Here is a 16524-nt window from a genome sequence, read left to right as displayed (position 1 = left end):
TGAGGTTTATAAAGAGGGAATAAAGGTGCAAACAGAGGAAAAAGGGAGCTGTTTTAAGCATGAAAAGAAAGAGTAAGGAGAGTTGGTGCGTGAGCAGCCAGCTAGAGGAGAGACAGTGAATGATGGAGAGAGAGGATTTAAATTGAAAAGGTGCCGTTATTGCCCAAAAGGCAATTTGGACAATGTACCTGCTCTGTATGCTTTTCAGACTCAAAGCTCCCAAACAGCCAGAGAGAACCAAGCTTTATTATTAATACATACAAGAAAGCCTGACCAGTATTAGAGGCCCTCTGAGATTGAATTATGTTATCTCTGGAGAGGAACCTACTGGACTTGTGGTCACAGACAGAGAGGACAGAAAATAAAATACGACGAGATGTGGTCGGTTCACATCTTGGTACAAGAAAAACAGTGAATAAAATGTGCTTGTTTCTGCTCTATGGGATGCAGGCACACACACAATTATTGCTCAAAAACACACGTATAATCATACATAGCAGAGAGTAAAACATTCATGCAGATGTTGCAGTTTAAAGCTCTAAATCGTGGACACTGTACCTCTTCTCGTATTCGTTTCACAGTCTCTCCTTTCTGGAAAAGAGAAAATAAAGGACAGCTTTAAAACTGAATCAAATGTGCTTGGTTTGAAGAATACATCACAGCATATTCAACCTTTAAATGGAACTTGCTATTTCAAAACACGCAAGCCTGACTGGAATTTAGCTGAACAAATTTCAGCTCGAGTTTCAATATGCATGTGTCCCGGTGCTATCCTCCGCACACTGTCTCAAGAAGATATCAAACATATCTGAGCATCTGAAGGGGACATACACCTGCAATAATGGCTGTATATGCGGCATGTGTGAAGACGTCCTGCCAGGGACAAGAACACTTTGTCAGACTTGTGTCACGCTGCAGCACATCCTCTGCTGGTTTTTAGATTGCTTTTTCTCCTCTCCTCCGTGTTTTCTTTTAGCTTAAGTCCATCCAAGCTGTCGCACATCTGTTCACACCTTCAAGCATCCACTGATGACCATTTCCTTACAAGAGTATCAAAAACAGTATCTTCCCCCTGTGCTACCCTGTTATTTATGTTATATTCTAGGAAAACGTATTATTTGTGGTCTATTATGACTCTGGAGTCGGTCTTCTATTGATGCAAAAGAGATTTTTTCCAAAGAGATAGGAAAGGGAAAAAAAGGCTTGTAGGGTGGAGTGGCAAGTTATTAGTCCAAGTATTGCAGATCAAGTGCCTCGCTCTGTCGGGCTGCACAGTATGCACCAAACTCATCTCTCTTCCTCTCCCTTTCTTCTCATTCTCTATTTTCTCTCATATGTTTTGATATCTGCAGAACATTGCTGCATCCATTGTGACATCTTTCTTCCCAGCACTCTTTATTTTTGTGTTCATTTTCTTTTTTTTTTGTCCCTCTTCCTTCTTCTATCGATGTCCTCTGTAGGTGGTGTATTACAAGGCATGAAAGCAGGAGCTTGTGAAGCAACATAGTGCAGCCAGGCCCTTCCTAACAGACACTTAAAGTGCCCACAAGGGGCAAACAGCAATATGTCTTTTGGAGCTCAGTTTCAACAGGAGGCTTGCAGTCAATGCATTAATGTTTTTGTTTGATGGATTACTGTGTTGCATTAGAGGTGGTGGAGGTGGGTGTGAGGTCTAAAGAGGGTCGGTTTAAGGCAATTACATTTAGGATGGGGATATTTAGAACAATTGTTTGTTAGAGGGCTTTGTGTTCTGTGTTTCAAGACAGAATCAAGACGGAGAGGAATATTATTCTGCCAAGGCTTATTATGAATCCACACAGAAGGCATCAATAAAGGTTATTATTTGACTTAGCAAAATGGAAAATAACTATAGATTTACATAAGATTAGAGACAGGCACAGCATTTCAAAACATCTACCTCATCTGATGAAGGAAATTTATTAAGATTAAAAACTTTAAACATGCAGAATTTTATATAGCAGAATCAAAATAGTAATCTCACCTTTCCTATGATGCTGCCAACCTCCTAAAATACAAGGAGATAAATGGAAACATTAATACATGTTTGCTTTTTTTTTTTTTTTTTTTTTTTTTTTTAAAAAAAAGCAGCAAAAACATCATTTTAGTGACATTTTATTATTTATCAATTCAATAATTCAGGTATAAAATGTATGAGGCAGTGACACATCTTCTGCTTGAAAAAGCGCCGAGTGCTTTTGTGCAGCATGCAGTCATTCATTGACAATGCGAGCAGAAGGCTTGTACCTTTCCATGCATGAGCAGTCGTAATGTGAGGGTCACTCCCAAGCCCCCGTCTCCAAAGTCCTGCTCACAGTTCATAGTTATGTGGGAGTGACACGCAGGGAGACGCATGAACAAGGCTCATTCGCTGGTCACACAGTCAAACGAAAGCCAGCACTCGTTCTCTGGCTCTCCGAGGTCCTTCAGTGCCGCTCTGAGAGAGAACAGAATGACTGACGTTAAAATAAATTAATAAAATAAATTAAACTAAATGCTCTAGAACATGCAACATCCTTCCTACTAATAAGATGTGTGAATCATGTCATAAACATATCAATGCATGCTCACAAACGCAATTGTTTGCACCCAAGATGTAGTTCTCGAATGCATAAACATACACACATTAATTCAGTGTCATTATTCACTGAACATTATGTGCCAATATAAATGTAATGGCTGTGTTCTAGTTCTTTTCTCAGAAACTGAATGATTGCACTGTATCTAAGAGCATTGTTAAATGAATGATAATTCCCCGAGATCAAAAGCATTCAGATAAATAAAGGACAAATCAAAGCTGAAATCAAACACGTTTATTACTTTGAGGGCCTTCGATAGCACGTTGAAATAAAGCATCTCTGTGAGGAACTTCTTCATTAGATTTCGTTGATGTAATATTGATGGTGATTCATACCAAAGTCATAATAAAGTCATGCACATTGTGTGTGCAGGATATTGACCAGTAGCACCAGCAGTGTCAGCGATGTTGCATCTCTTTGGGGTCCTAACAGACTGTGGGCCATGGATGGCTAATACGCTATCTGTGTCTTCATTAGCTGACAAGCAGTTTCTCTCATGGCGAGCTGAGGGATTTTTGAAATTGGATGCAAGAAAAAAAAATTTCCTTTCAGACGAGCATGGCATGAGATTCATGCAAAGTTAATCAAATCCAATTCGAAACACTTTTCATGAAATTGGAAATGTTTGGAGTTTCTTTGGGGACCTGGTTTTATCTACTCCATCACAATCAACCGCAGGAAAAAAAAACCCCCAAAAAACAACAGTGTTCTGGGGAGACAGAGCAGAATTTATACACAGACGGCAAATGAGAAGCATCTGTACTGATCCCAGAATGACAATGTGGCAGCGACTACGTGCATGTCAGTTATGTGACATACGGCATGATGATTAATGTGTGAGTCACCTGGCTGCTCACAGGCTCAGCATAATGTGTATAATTAGTTCACGGAATCATTCATGTTTCCACTTGATTTATATTTCCTTACATTTGTCAGCTTGGACAAGCAGATGGATAAATAAGTGGTGTTAGATGCTGCATGATTAGCAGAATGAAAAGGCAGTGACACTTACCTTACAAACACTCACAATCCCTTCCATTAGGCTGAAACTAACAATTATTTTCCATTAATGATTAATCTGCTGATTTTTTTCTATTAATTGCTTGGCCTATAAAATGACACAATAGCAAAAATTACACATAACAATATTTCAGAAATCCGAGGTGAAGTCTGAAAAGTCCAGAACCCAAAGAGATCCAGTTTGCTATCACATAAAACCAAGGGCGTACGTTTGGTTTTAATTTTGGCAGGAACATTTTTTGTCGGACGTCCAAAATAATTGTGTGTGCGCACTTGCTCTCTATCACTCTTCTCTTTCATAGGCACATGTGCGCACACACATACACACATAAAGAGCCTGACTCTGCAAAATGTTTACTTTACTGAATATGCATTTGCTGACTCGCCTGAAACTGGACTCGTATCAGGATTTCTTCACTGATTTTTACATTTTACCTGTCTGTGTGTCTCTGTGACATCAGAGCTCACCTGAGAGACTGCGGCTTGCCTGTCTGTGTGTCTCATAAAATGATGCCTGACAGTCACAAACAAATCACTTGGACAAGCTGTGGCTAATTTAGCTAATAAATAATGTTCATGTCTTAATGACACATATGGAATAATAACTCTGGTCTTGATCTGCTCTTGGAAAAGGGGAGAGATGGCATTAAACAGTAAATATTTCTCCTACTAATTTCAATGATTAATGTTTGGATTGATTACAGAACATTCTTATTAACTAAGCGCAACTGTTAACGACACTTTGGTTCTTCTTTAAAAAAGACCAGATGTCTTAATTTGCTTTTTGGGAGGAATTTTCACTGCCAGCATTAAAGTTGTTTAATTAAACAGCATGTCTGAGCAACAAATTAACACCTAACACCTGAAATTAAATATAATATCAAATTATCTTAGTTTGGTCCAGCAAAGTCATTTTCAATTCTATGACGTTTGGAACATTTAAACTATAAATACTAACCGCTTCAGATTTTTCACCTCACCGACTCCACTACTGCTGCTGCTAGTCAACAATGTGTACGGCTTCAAGTTGAGGGCTGCCAGATCATCATGTCGAATATGCCCTATATCCTGCTCTTTCACTTTTTTTATCATAATGCACTTTTTTGCAGAAAACACACAAACCTGGCAACTCTGCAGAGATCTTACCGTTAACATTACCCATTACCTGGAGTTAAAGTGACTAGATTGTTTAGGATCCCTACCATCCATACCCAAATCTACACCCATGCATAAAACAAAGAAAAGCTGCATATCTGGAGAAGCTGGACCCAGAGAAATGTTGGCATTTTTACTTGAACAAGACTCTATAGCCATGCTCACAATGACAATGGTAACATGCTGATGTTTAGATGGTGTAATGTTCGTCGTCTTAGTTTTATGTGTTAGCATGCTAACATTTGCTAATTAGCACTAAACACAAAGTACAGCTGAGGCTGATGGGATTGTCATTAGTTTTTGCAAGCACAGTAATTGGTGATCATTAAAGTAATTAGGATTCATCATCTGAATAAATGTGCTAAATTTTGTATCAATGGATCCAGTGGATGTTGAGATATTTCTCTGGATAAGGCAAAGTCAGGATCACCAAAGTCAGTATGCTTCATCCTCTGGGGTCCATGAATGTCTGTACAAAATGTCATGGCAATCTATTTAACGGGACTATAACAAAATAAACGCATTTGAGTTTTGACTGCACCGTTGATATTGAAGAAAAATTGTTGTCAAGGATCAAGTTAACCACCCGTACTCAGTCAAAGAAGAGAGGATTCTTTTTTACTGTGCTGTTACTGATAGGCCATTTGTTTGTCCGTGAAATGCATTCCAACCAGCCTACAGTGTTATATCAGCCTACTGCTGCAATCCTACTGACAATGCCTTACATAAATCTTCATCCTCTATGTAGATTTGGTGAGCTATGTGAGCAGATCATGTTTAATAAATGGGTGTTATTTCAGATGAGATCCAACTCCTCAGAGACTTGTTGTAGGCAGGTTTATTGCTTTTGCTTAGTGCACAAGGCCATCGCTGCCTCCCTGATTTATTTATGCACTAGATGCTGGCAAAGACACGTTCAAATGCTCATACACATCCTTAAGATGTCACAGAGCTTGACTGCCTGTATGTGTTCTGTATTCCCTCCATGGCCATGGCACAGCCTGACATGCCAGCCTGTCAAAATGGGGTTGTAAGTGCAGCAAAGTGTCATTTTGCTGGATTAGATTGCACCTCTGCTTTTTTTTTTTGATGGAGATGCTCATTGGATTGACTTACAAAACTATCAGTTAGAAGCCCATCTCCATACAATTTCCATATATATCAAACAAAGCCCAGGAGGTTTACTGGAGATAAACAAAAAAATGGTACATTTTGCTTGCTGTCAACTACAGCTATAATGCCAAGTAATCATGAATTTAAGCTTGATCGATGCATCCTGAACACGTTATCACAGAGCACATTTGTGCAACCCATGGGCTAACTTTATTATGTTTAGGCACTGAAGGGCATGGCTAAAATGTTAGCGCTTTATTGCATTAGGAGCTAATGGCTGGAGGGATCATTATGTGCAGCTCTGTGGGTTGATAACAAGGCATGTGCTCTGTGTCTGTGTGAGGGCGGTGAGCCTCTGAACTCCTCATTTCCAGAATCCCAAGCAGCAGCGTTCCAGGATGAACAGAGCCCCTCTGTTCTAAATTAGACCTGGTAACTCAGAACAGGGAATTAGCAAAGTGCAGACTGCAGCGCCAGGCTGCCAAAATACAGTCGGACCATGAGCCCATCCACTGTCCTGCTCCTCTGTCACTGACTGTGTAACCTTGGCCTCGCTGAATCCAGTAGCAGCAGCTCCTGTTATGAGTCACTGTTTGTGTTCATTTTTATACTGAATTAAGCATGACTTTGTGAAAGCAAATGATTGACACAAAAACAAATGTCCATAAAGGACATGTCTGTAGCAACTAAGCTGAAAAAATATGAGGCTCAGGGCTTATTCTGAATTTTACAGAATCTTATTTTTGTAGTTTTGGTTATAATTCCTATCAGTTATGACACTGTTCTCACCAAAGAAATTGCTGAGATCTGTGAACTTGGCCACAATAATGACTGCTTTCGCATCTTGTTCTATCTGACTTGCTTTTAGCGATGCCACTGAATTCCCAGATCAGATTTTACCATATTCCAAGTCCAACACCACTTATTTTGCTGACATTGTCAGTTTTTGACTTGTGTTCATTTGAACTAAATTCAAACTTTCTTGTGAATTAAACCAGTTTAACAGTCCAGGAGGCAGAAAAAACATTGAGTGAGGTTTTATTTCAACATCAGGGTGGGTGAATCTTATTCAAACAATACTGTAAGTTACATTTCAGACCTGTTCACTTCCAACTTGATGTTCTATTTCATATTATAGACTATTACATGATTTTATACTCTGTTAACTCAGTCAAAAGCTTGTTTAGATCAAAGTTTGCAGACTTCCGTGAGTGTTTCTGTATTTTTTTCTACACTGTGAATGATAGAACTTGTACCTTTATTCCAACACTTAAAATAAGACTATATAACTTTTAAAAGTACACAAAGTATATTTTCATTTAAAAAAAAAAAAAAAAATCTCTCAGCAATAAAAATGAGGTACCACACCCACTCTAACTTCTGTTTGGTCGGGTACAGCCTGAGTACCATCATATCTGTGTTCCCATGCAGCAAAGTGTAAACATTGGATCTGAAAGAAAGCAAAGGCACCAAAGACACACTCCATTGCAGTGAGTGACAGTAGTGCTTCACTTCATAGTTTGCCAACCACCATAAAACATAAACAGAACAAGAAGAAAGGTGACCAGAACAAACATGTCAGAGCACATGCAACAGTCACCATAAACTAGAGCATTGAGCATTACAAAGTAAGTAAAAAAGATCGGCAGAGGGTCAGCAGGCCAGAAAAGAAATGATACTTAATATATAATATAATATAATATAATATGTAAAATAATACAAAAATATCATATTAACTAAACTAATATCATAACCTATATAATATGTGATAACACACACATTTACCACGTACAAATATGTGCACAACTGGTTCCTAGATGTGCAATGTTATAATGGCAGAAATTGTGAAAATATGACTTGTTACCAGAAGATTTATTACCAGAACATCAAATAAACTGGATTTATCCTTTAAGGTAAAGATATCAAGAGTCCAGAAGTGTTTTTTGTCCAATTTCCATGGAGCTTACTTCAAAGATGTCATGGATAAAAGCAACCAGCATACAGCCCTTGACAGCCGCCAGCAACATTTTTTCTCTTGCCATGTTTTCAGGAGCATCCACTCCACAGAGACTGTCAAGATGAAAAGGAAGTTGTACAACCTACTTGTCTAGAGGACTGGACACCTGTTCTGAGACAAACTTGTCCCTCACACCACTGGCAAACAGACGGCTCTGGGCCGGCTTAGACGAAATGAAGAAGAAATGAGGACATGCCTGGTCTCCATGGTGAAAGATGGAAACAGGGTTCCCCTCTGCATACAGTACATACAAGGGGTCGGGGGGATTGAGTGTCTGCTCGATAAACACACACAGGCAGAGAGGATAGGGTGTCCCCTGGGCAGGCACATATAGAAGAGTAAGTGAGAGGGTGTCAACGTGTGTACACGCGCATGGTGACGGCAAGAGGTGAGAGACCATTCACACACATGCTCGCACAAACCTCCCCCCCCGCCCCACACACACACACACACACACATAGAGACGGCCACATTCACAGGTCTGTATGCACCAAAACAAAGCACACACACACACCCACATACAGCTGCTGGGATGAAAGGAGCCAACAATTCACACACAGAACCTGTCCGGTTGAAACATAAGAGCGGACAGCCTTTGATCTGCTGAGAAGTTTCACAAGAGGAATTTTCTGCAGCTATCTGTCATGAACAAGCTAAAACTACTGCCATGTTTGAGCACACGGGATGACACAATGAGAGCATCATCTCCGGAGACGACGACGATGATGAACAAGACGAAAAAGCACAAACAGTGCAGCAGAGTAAAGAAAACAAGTACTCTATGCTCCTCATCACCGGCGGTCAGTCACTCAGAGTTGTCTCCTCCAAACTTAAATGAGATCCTCAGGGAACAAACATGTGCACGCATCCACACAAGAACAAGCACACATATACATAAACAAACCTGACTGCCATTTGGAGGCTCTGTCTATGAATTTGACTAACTACATACTGCACCTAAGGGGATATGTAGAGGCTCTAAATAGTGGAAGAAGGTGCTGAACTAACACAGCTAACGACTGCATATTAAAATGATTGGAACTCAGTAGAATTATGAGTCTATGCAGTGGCTCCTTGATTAAATGAACTCAATTCCATGTTAATAAAATATTCAAAGAGGGCTGTATGTTTGGATTTGCTTTAACCACATCACAGCCACATGCCAGGGTTCATCTGTAATATTGCTTTATGAGCCAAACTGTGGAGCTGAATGAAAACTGTACATGCAAAAAGTCTTGTGCAAATGAAGCATTCTTTAAATCTCCTCTCAGACTTATTACATTGTCAGCTCTATCAGATGTAGCTACAGTAAACTAGGCTCATTTAAGTTCAATATCTATATATCCTATAGTTCTATTATATGGAAGAGCTCACAACTTTAAGACTTAAAGGCACTTGATGTGAGTATGAAAAGGTTCCTTCACCATGGCTGCACTTCCACAATCTCTCCACTGAGATAAGAGAGAGAAAAAAAGGAAAGAGACAGAAGTAGAAAGGCTTTAGCAGTGAAACAGGAGAGGCTTGAAATTAAAGAGCAGTGTTTCATCTCTCAGCGTGTCTGTCTCAGCTCTGTCACATATAATGGGAGGGGTCAGCCCTTGGCACAGAGGGGACTGTCCTCTCCTATCAGCCCCCGGCTTCATCTGGTGTTAAAGCATAACCATGTCAGCCGGCAGTGCGCGCCGCCTGTCAACCGCAAGGCCCCAGAGAGGGTTATCAGACCCCCGGGCTGCCTGCTGCTCCTGGAGCCAGCTCGGCTCTCCTGCGGCAGAGAGGAGGCCAACAGCTGTATTCACTGCAGCCACTGCGCCTAAATGTGGGCCGACGCTGATAAGATTAACCTAAGGCTGTGTGTTTTTGATCTATAATCTGTAGTGTTTTAAAGAGTGAATAAAATGCCACGATTTTCTCCCAGATAGTGTAATCCAATCTGCTGAAAAATTTCTAATTCAAAATTACTGATGTAGGAATTTTAGTGCATCTTCTACAATAATAATGTGTGGGAAGAGTTTTTTCTGTCTGACTTTACAAATTTGGAGCACTGTCAGTTCAGTTATTAAATGAGCTTCCTACTCCTAACAAAATATTGTAATATCTCCCTCGTCCCCGCCAAACATATTTTTATTCAGAACTAAGAGTCTCTTATCTAGACACAAAAGCAGATTATTTCCCACCATTATAACAACTGTCATTCCACTTTTTGAGCAATGTGCTGACAGCTCAGGAGCTATACAATTTGTGTGAATTATTGACGACAGAAATGATTGCATTTGCGAAGTCTGTCATATCTCAAAGTGGCGTGAATCAATACTTCCAAGGCTTTTTCTTGTCACGGCAACTTACAATCATGTCAATCTGTCTATGCAGCTTAGACACAGATCAGCCTTTGTGGCAGAATCTGCATAATTACGAATGAATCCAATAGCTAATGAAGAGCAGAGTAATTGACACACCATTATGGCAGTTTATTTTTTGTGACTGTCAGGCTGGCACAGTATTTAGTTTGTTCTGGCTCAATGGTTATTAATACGTGTATATCCTTGAAGGAGCATGGCCACTCTGAGGGAAACATACATTGATCAAGTGTTGACGCAGTTGTTCCCACAAAGGATCCCATCTCCTCATTAGGTAAACCCGAGTTTCTTCCTTCTTCTCATTACTGCCAGCGGGGATAAAACAACACAAACGTACAGATAATGAACCTTACAGGGCCGTGTTTCTAGGCTGTCAATTGTTATCTCCCAAGTGGCTGCTGGTTCCAGACACACGGTGACACTGTCTGAGCCTGTATTTACGCTGGCTTTGGTTAGCATGGGGAACAGTGTGGCCCTGGCCGATATACTGTACTCTCGTCGTTTAGCTCTTCTTATCTCATCTGCAAACTAATCTGCAAATACAGAAGCTGTTTCATATTGTAGATCTCTTAAATTCAGGAAAATCTTTAACTGGGTTTTGGATGTCATGTGCTGCAGTGCTGTTTTCATTCGATTATGCAGTTTGACTTCTCCAGAGTGTTTATCCCTCTGGATTCAACACTGGAATTTTCTGGTCATTTGCCTTGCCTTGACTTACAATGGCACGCTTCTTTTTATTAGAGAGCTTCTATTAGAACCATATATCATTCTGAATGGTTTTTTGGCATGGTGGAGAATATACTTTGGCAGGGTATTAACTCCAGCTTTTATCCCATCCCTCTTACTGGATGAAGGTCACTCTCTGTATCTGCAAAATGACTTTCCTTTCTTCTCTTTCATCCCTGCTTTCCTCCCATCCTCCACACCAGGGCATGAGTCAGAGAATCTGACACCTCGGAGAGGAGAGGAGAGGAGAGGAAAGGAGAGGAGAGGAGAGGGAGGAGAACAGCAGACAGAGAAGGGAGACAAATTGAGAGAGAAAGAAGGAACGATGGGGACAGTTGAGAGGAAGAGAGAAGAATTGATCGATATCTCAGAGAAACAAGTAACCCGAGACGATGTGGACTGGCCCTGCTTCCTTGAGGTACAAGACAGTGTATAAAAAAGGCAGTTAAATTCGTCAGTGCACAGATGGCGCAGGAGTCCTCGCTCCGATTTAATCATAAATCTCAACTGTATAGTATCCTTGATAGTGCCGCGCAGTATGGCTGCAACATCATACTGCTTACGACATCACTACGCCTAAGTTAGCTGAGTTGATGGTGTGTCGTTTGGTATACAGCAGTGCCATGCACGTTGATATTACATAAGCCCCACAACAAACTGAGCACAAACCCAAAAATAGTGCAGTCCCTGTTAAATATTTCAGGCACTCGGCAGCTGAAGGGGGGATAAAAAGCTTCTCTCCTTCTTGGTCGCAACACAAAAAGACACATACACACTGATGCAGATGGCCAATTGAAAGAAAACCTCCATTTAGTGTACTGTAGAGAAAAGCGGATTACTGTCATGAAGGCAGTCTTTTAGCTTATTCACTTGATATACAGTACTTACTCGCTAGAGTTGCGCACTTAGCATACACCTATACTTATTTCTTGAGTCACTTTCTGTGAAGTATAGACAGCATGAAAGCCGCTCTTTGAGGGTAACTTCTGAACTAAATAAATCATGCTCATGAGACTCTTTGCGAGACACAACAGGAGAGTCATGAGGCCTGCTGGGTCAATCGCTGGGGCTCAACACAGTGCTATCTTTTCATAGCAGGGACAGCCTGCGGCTCTGTCAGCCACCGGGTCAGTCTTAAGAACAGCAACGCGGGTCACATTCTGTTTCAGAAAGAAAGGCTCTCTTCATAGCAGAACAAGAAGGTCCATGACAAAGGAATCCACACTGTTTATTTACATGCAGGCTGGAAGATCACAAATCAATAGGTTTTCATGTGACTGGATTCCATGCCTTTTTTTAGTACAAGATAACCCATTTCATGGTAAACCATAGAGATAATGAATGCATGGCAAAAATCTATTTCAGTCAACAAAGCTGGAAAATGTAGTGAGTTGAGCCTCAAGAGTGTAGTTATTAGATAGCGACAAGCACAGGTTAATTACTCAAATGCAGGTTAATTGCTGCGGGGGATTTATTTCAAATATTGGAGAGGAAATTAATTTGTATCACAACAACGCTCCTGTGACTACAACACTTAAATTAATGCCTGAGTGAAGATGATGATACTGATTTGCATCATAAAACGCAGATTCCAAAAGCATTACGAGTTATTACAGGTTTTAAGTCTTCATAGAGAAACAATTTAGGACTAATTTGATATTAACTTAAGGAATCAAGAGAGTAAAAAAAACACAAACAATCTGCATACAATTCAAGATGCTTTATCAACGGAAGCAATTCTCCTCCCCTGTGTTGTTAAATGGCTAAATTATGCAGGAAAGCTCCTCTTGTATCCCCCTCGTCAGTAAAAGGTGATTGAATAACCACCATCTCTCTCTGCAGGACTGTTATAGAGTAAAGCTGCTGCCCTCGGCTACATTTATTTGATGACTACAAACTAAAACTAAGCAAGGTGCTTGTCCAGCCCCGCCCTCAGTGTGGCAAGAACAGCATCTTAGTAGATGAGAGGGATTATTGGCAGTTCCCAGACATTGGAGCAGCACGTGTCGGGTCTGGCTTCTGTTATTTATGAAGCCTCTCGGCCCCAGCCCTCACTCTGCAGCAGAGATGCAGGTGGGGTTTCATTATTGAAGATGCTCTTCCACTTCTTATTAGATCTCCAACTCTCAGAGTGCATTAAGGAATTGCATTTGGACAGAGAGTCAGCATTACATGATGGTCTGTCTTTGTTTCCCCGGAGCGAGCCTCTCACATCAGCCAAATTGTATGTGCTGTTCCTTTTGTCAGGAATAAATAGTGTGTACTTGCACCCAAGCAGTCCCCCCCTTTCACCACATACACAGAAGAAATTTCTATTCCTTATTGATCCCCGGTATGTGCGTGGGAAGATAAATCTGAATCATGATCTCCTACTTCTTTGGTTAAAAAAAAAAAATGCTACAAAAACAAAAAGAGTCATACAGCGCATTACATCCAAATGAATTCTCCCACAAAATGCTTACAGTCCCACCCCAAGTGATGTGCAATCTTTCAATTGTGTCTTTTTTCTCTCTCCACTTTTGTTTGAGCAGATACACAGTGAAGGGGCACATGCAAGATTCATGAGCATCTCCAGGCAGCAAAGACCATGATTTCCTGAATCAATCAGCTCCACTTCCAGATGCTGCTTTATTGATTCTATTTTACAGAAGAATCTAAAGATGATCAGGGCATCTTGTGCTAAAAGTGCCAAATTTACGCCAAAACATGCAAAAATGTGAGTGTAAATGAAATGGTAACTGAACACATGACATATTTTTATTCCAGCTATTTGTACTGAATCCCATTGTAATTAATTACACTATTTAATTAAGATGTTGACAAGCCTATTTGTGCCCGCTATGCTAATTGAAAATATCCATTATAATGACAGTATAATATTGTATAGTAATATAGTATTTACTGGCTGTGAATTGTGTGTAGCAAACAAACTAGACTAGAAACATCTGGAAACTGTGTGACCTGGCGGACACACAAACAAAACATCCTGTTTAAGATGTCTAGTGTGGTAAAGTACTACAACTAAACTGAGCCTACAATTTGCCAAATGAGACCAGAGGTCCTTATATATAATAGAATTTTAAAAAAACTAGGAGAACATGTGCAACCAAACCTCATCTGCAGTGAGTTTTGGTTTTCATTTGGTTTATCAAGACAGTTTTCCTATCCTGTGTAAGACTAATGCAATTAAGCATCTTGGTGAATAATGGTGCTGTCACACACACTCGCTGCCTCAGCACCAAGCAGGCGCCCACAGTACCGGACTTGTTGAGAATGATCTTTGTGTTCAGAACTGGCCTGGCCAACGAGCTCCACTTTCATTATCATAAAACCGTCCACACACAAGAGAGCAATTGTGTCCTCAGTCTTACTGTGCCCCCTGCTCATCTGGCGACTTTCTACCATATGCTGGATTTAACAACCCAGTCAATTTATGGCTTCATTAATTTAGCTCCATGCGTGGATCTGGCAAATGATTTCATCTTGTACTCATATGAGCGCGTCCAAGTGAAAACACAGGAGAGTGTAGTAATTTATGATTGAAATCAGTTAAAAGGCATTATTCTGGCTTCAGTACGTTGGTTGCTCATTAAAGAGTTTTGGGCTATATATATGAACATGCGGCTATTTGTTTGATGTAATTCGACACATAATACCTTAAATATGACAGTAAATAGTGATCGAGAATGTCATCTATTATAAGAGCTGTTTCAAGTTGGAGAATTGGGAACATGCTGTCCAAAAATGTGCCTTCCTCAAATAATCTTTAGTCACTTACGTGTTCTCATGTAAAAGGTCGCAGGCTGCAGTTCCCTCTAAAGTATCCCCATGGATTTGTGTTGCTCGGGATTTGTATCCACATAGAGTCCAATGACACGGACGTGTAGTGCGGACTGTCCTCCCGGTGTGTCAGCAGACTGGAGTGCAGGGCGCCTGTGCGCTGAGGAGGGGAGACACACACACTGAGAGAGATGCAGGCGGCGACCACCCCGTTCACCCTGATCACCATTAACCGAGGCAGCCCGTGGGAGAGAGCCGAGTGCTCTCTGGGTAAAAAATCCTTTGACTCAGCTGAGCAGCTGCCTTCAAGGCTCCAGTATGTATCCCCCGCCTCGGCCGGTGCGTGCTGTGATCCTCCTGTCCCCACAGGACCTCTACTGGGAGCGCAGCGCGCTTCTCCCTGTGCGTCGCGTCGCAAATTGACACAGATTGAGCCTTTACGCACGTTAAAATCATGGCACGACCGGGGGAACGACATTCTCTGAATTAGCCAGATTGTTCAAAGGATTTGCGGCATTTCCATGTCTCAAGTATACGTGAATGTTTTCGTGAAATTCTGAGAAGTTTCAAAGTAATTTATGTTCCCCAAAAAAACCCCATAAACTCCATGGTGGACAAGTCAAACAGCTCACATCTTTGAGAAACTGTCACGGGATTTACAGTCAGACTATAGGCCTATAATTCAGAAAGACATGAATAGGCTGTTGATATAACAAAAACCTAAATTCTAAATTAAGTTAAAATGTCTTAAATTCATATTATAATTCACTGGCCTGATCACAGTTGGAGGTGCAAATGTGAAGCTCTTCGTGTATTCTTTTGAAGTTTTTGGTGAGTTTCAGTAACACGGCGCCATCTAGTGTTTTTATCTGGATGTTGCATCTGTTTTATCTAAAAAGAGGCTGGGCATATTCAAGCAGTAAAACTATTCATCCTTCATTCTTCCATTTTCTATAGGCTACCTGCTTATCCTGCGCAAGGACTCGGGATATATAATATACTATTATTGTAAATTTTACTGATATATCTAAAAGTCCGGGTATCTTTAACCAGTGGCTGGCATTTTTTCCCTTTGCTACATGTAAAATAAACAACATTAAACAAACAGAATGACGTGAATTAATATTTCACACCAAACAAAATGCACCTACAGTATAATTGATGTTCACTTGACGAAAGGACTCATTCATTTGAAGACAATGAAGCGAGACGTCTACTGTAAAGAGCTCCCACTGCTCCTTTGTCAAAGAGGGAACAATTTGAGCATGACATCTCCATCTATCTCACAGATTGTCTCAGTTGTTTCTCAGGTGCCTCTCATTCATGGCAGAAGAATGAGAAGAGGATGAATGTGAACTCATATTTATGTTTCTTAACAAAAAGACTTATTCATCAGCTTTGCATTGTAACTACTGTCACTGTGAGCAGTTGCATTTTGTTGCTTTGTGTGTCTGATGGTGACATTTTATATTGGCTGGGACTCTAAACAGATCAGTGAGGCTACATAAAGTCAATAAAACCAGTAGTGGGCAATGAAGTAGATATTTTCAGTAGATACATTCACAGTGTTTGTCGAGGTTATTTCCCAAATGTATGCTTGTAGCCTTCAGTGCATTTTAAACACTTGCAGGGTCACTAAGGAAATGCAATTACCAGGCATGATTACTTGAACGCACAGCCAATAGAGTTCCACTGAGTGAATAAACCCACATTAGACCTTAACCTTTAGGTATGAAACATTATGTCTTCAATCTTTTGACAG

General features: G+C 40.6%; 1 protein-coding gene across 1 annotated transcript in view; it reads right to left on the bottom strand.

Moving 5' to 3' along the window:
• The window catches only part of LOC122982589 (poly(rC)-binding protein 4-like), a 39156-nt gene extending 23570 nt beyond the window's left edge, over nt 1–15586 (bottom strand). Inside the window, exons 1-4 of the mRNA XM_044351991.1 lie at nt 14761–15586; nt 2266–2455; nt 2003–2026; nt 559–591 (exon numbers count right to left, since the gene is read on the bottom strand). Coding sequence (XP_044207926.1) covers nt 559–591; nt 2003–2026; nt 2266–2373 — 165 coding nt within the window. The 5' untranslated portion in view covers nt 2374–2455; nt 14761–15586. The remainder of the gene's footprint in view (nt 1–558; nt 592–2002; nt 2027–2265; nt 2456–14760) is intronic.
• Nucleotides 15587–16524: the final 938 nt, after the last annotated feature.

The sequence above is a fragment of the Thunnus albacares genome, chromosome 5, assembly GCF_914725855.1.
Source record: "Thunnus albacares chromosome 5, fThuAlb1.1, whole genome shotgun sequence".
NCBI classification, from domain to species: domain Eukaryota; kingdom Metazoa; phylum Chordata; class Actinopteri; order Scombriformes; family Scombridae; genus Thunnus; species Thunnus albacares.
This window is presented reverse-complemented; position numbering and strand designations above follow the sequence as displayed.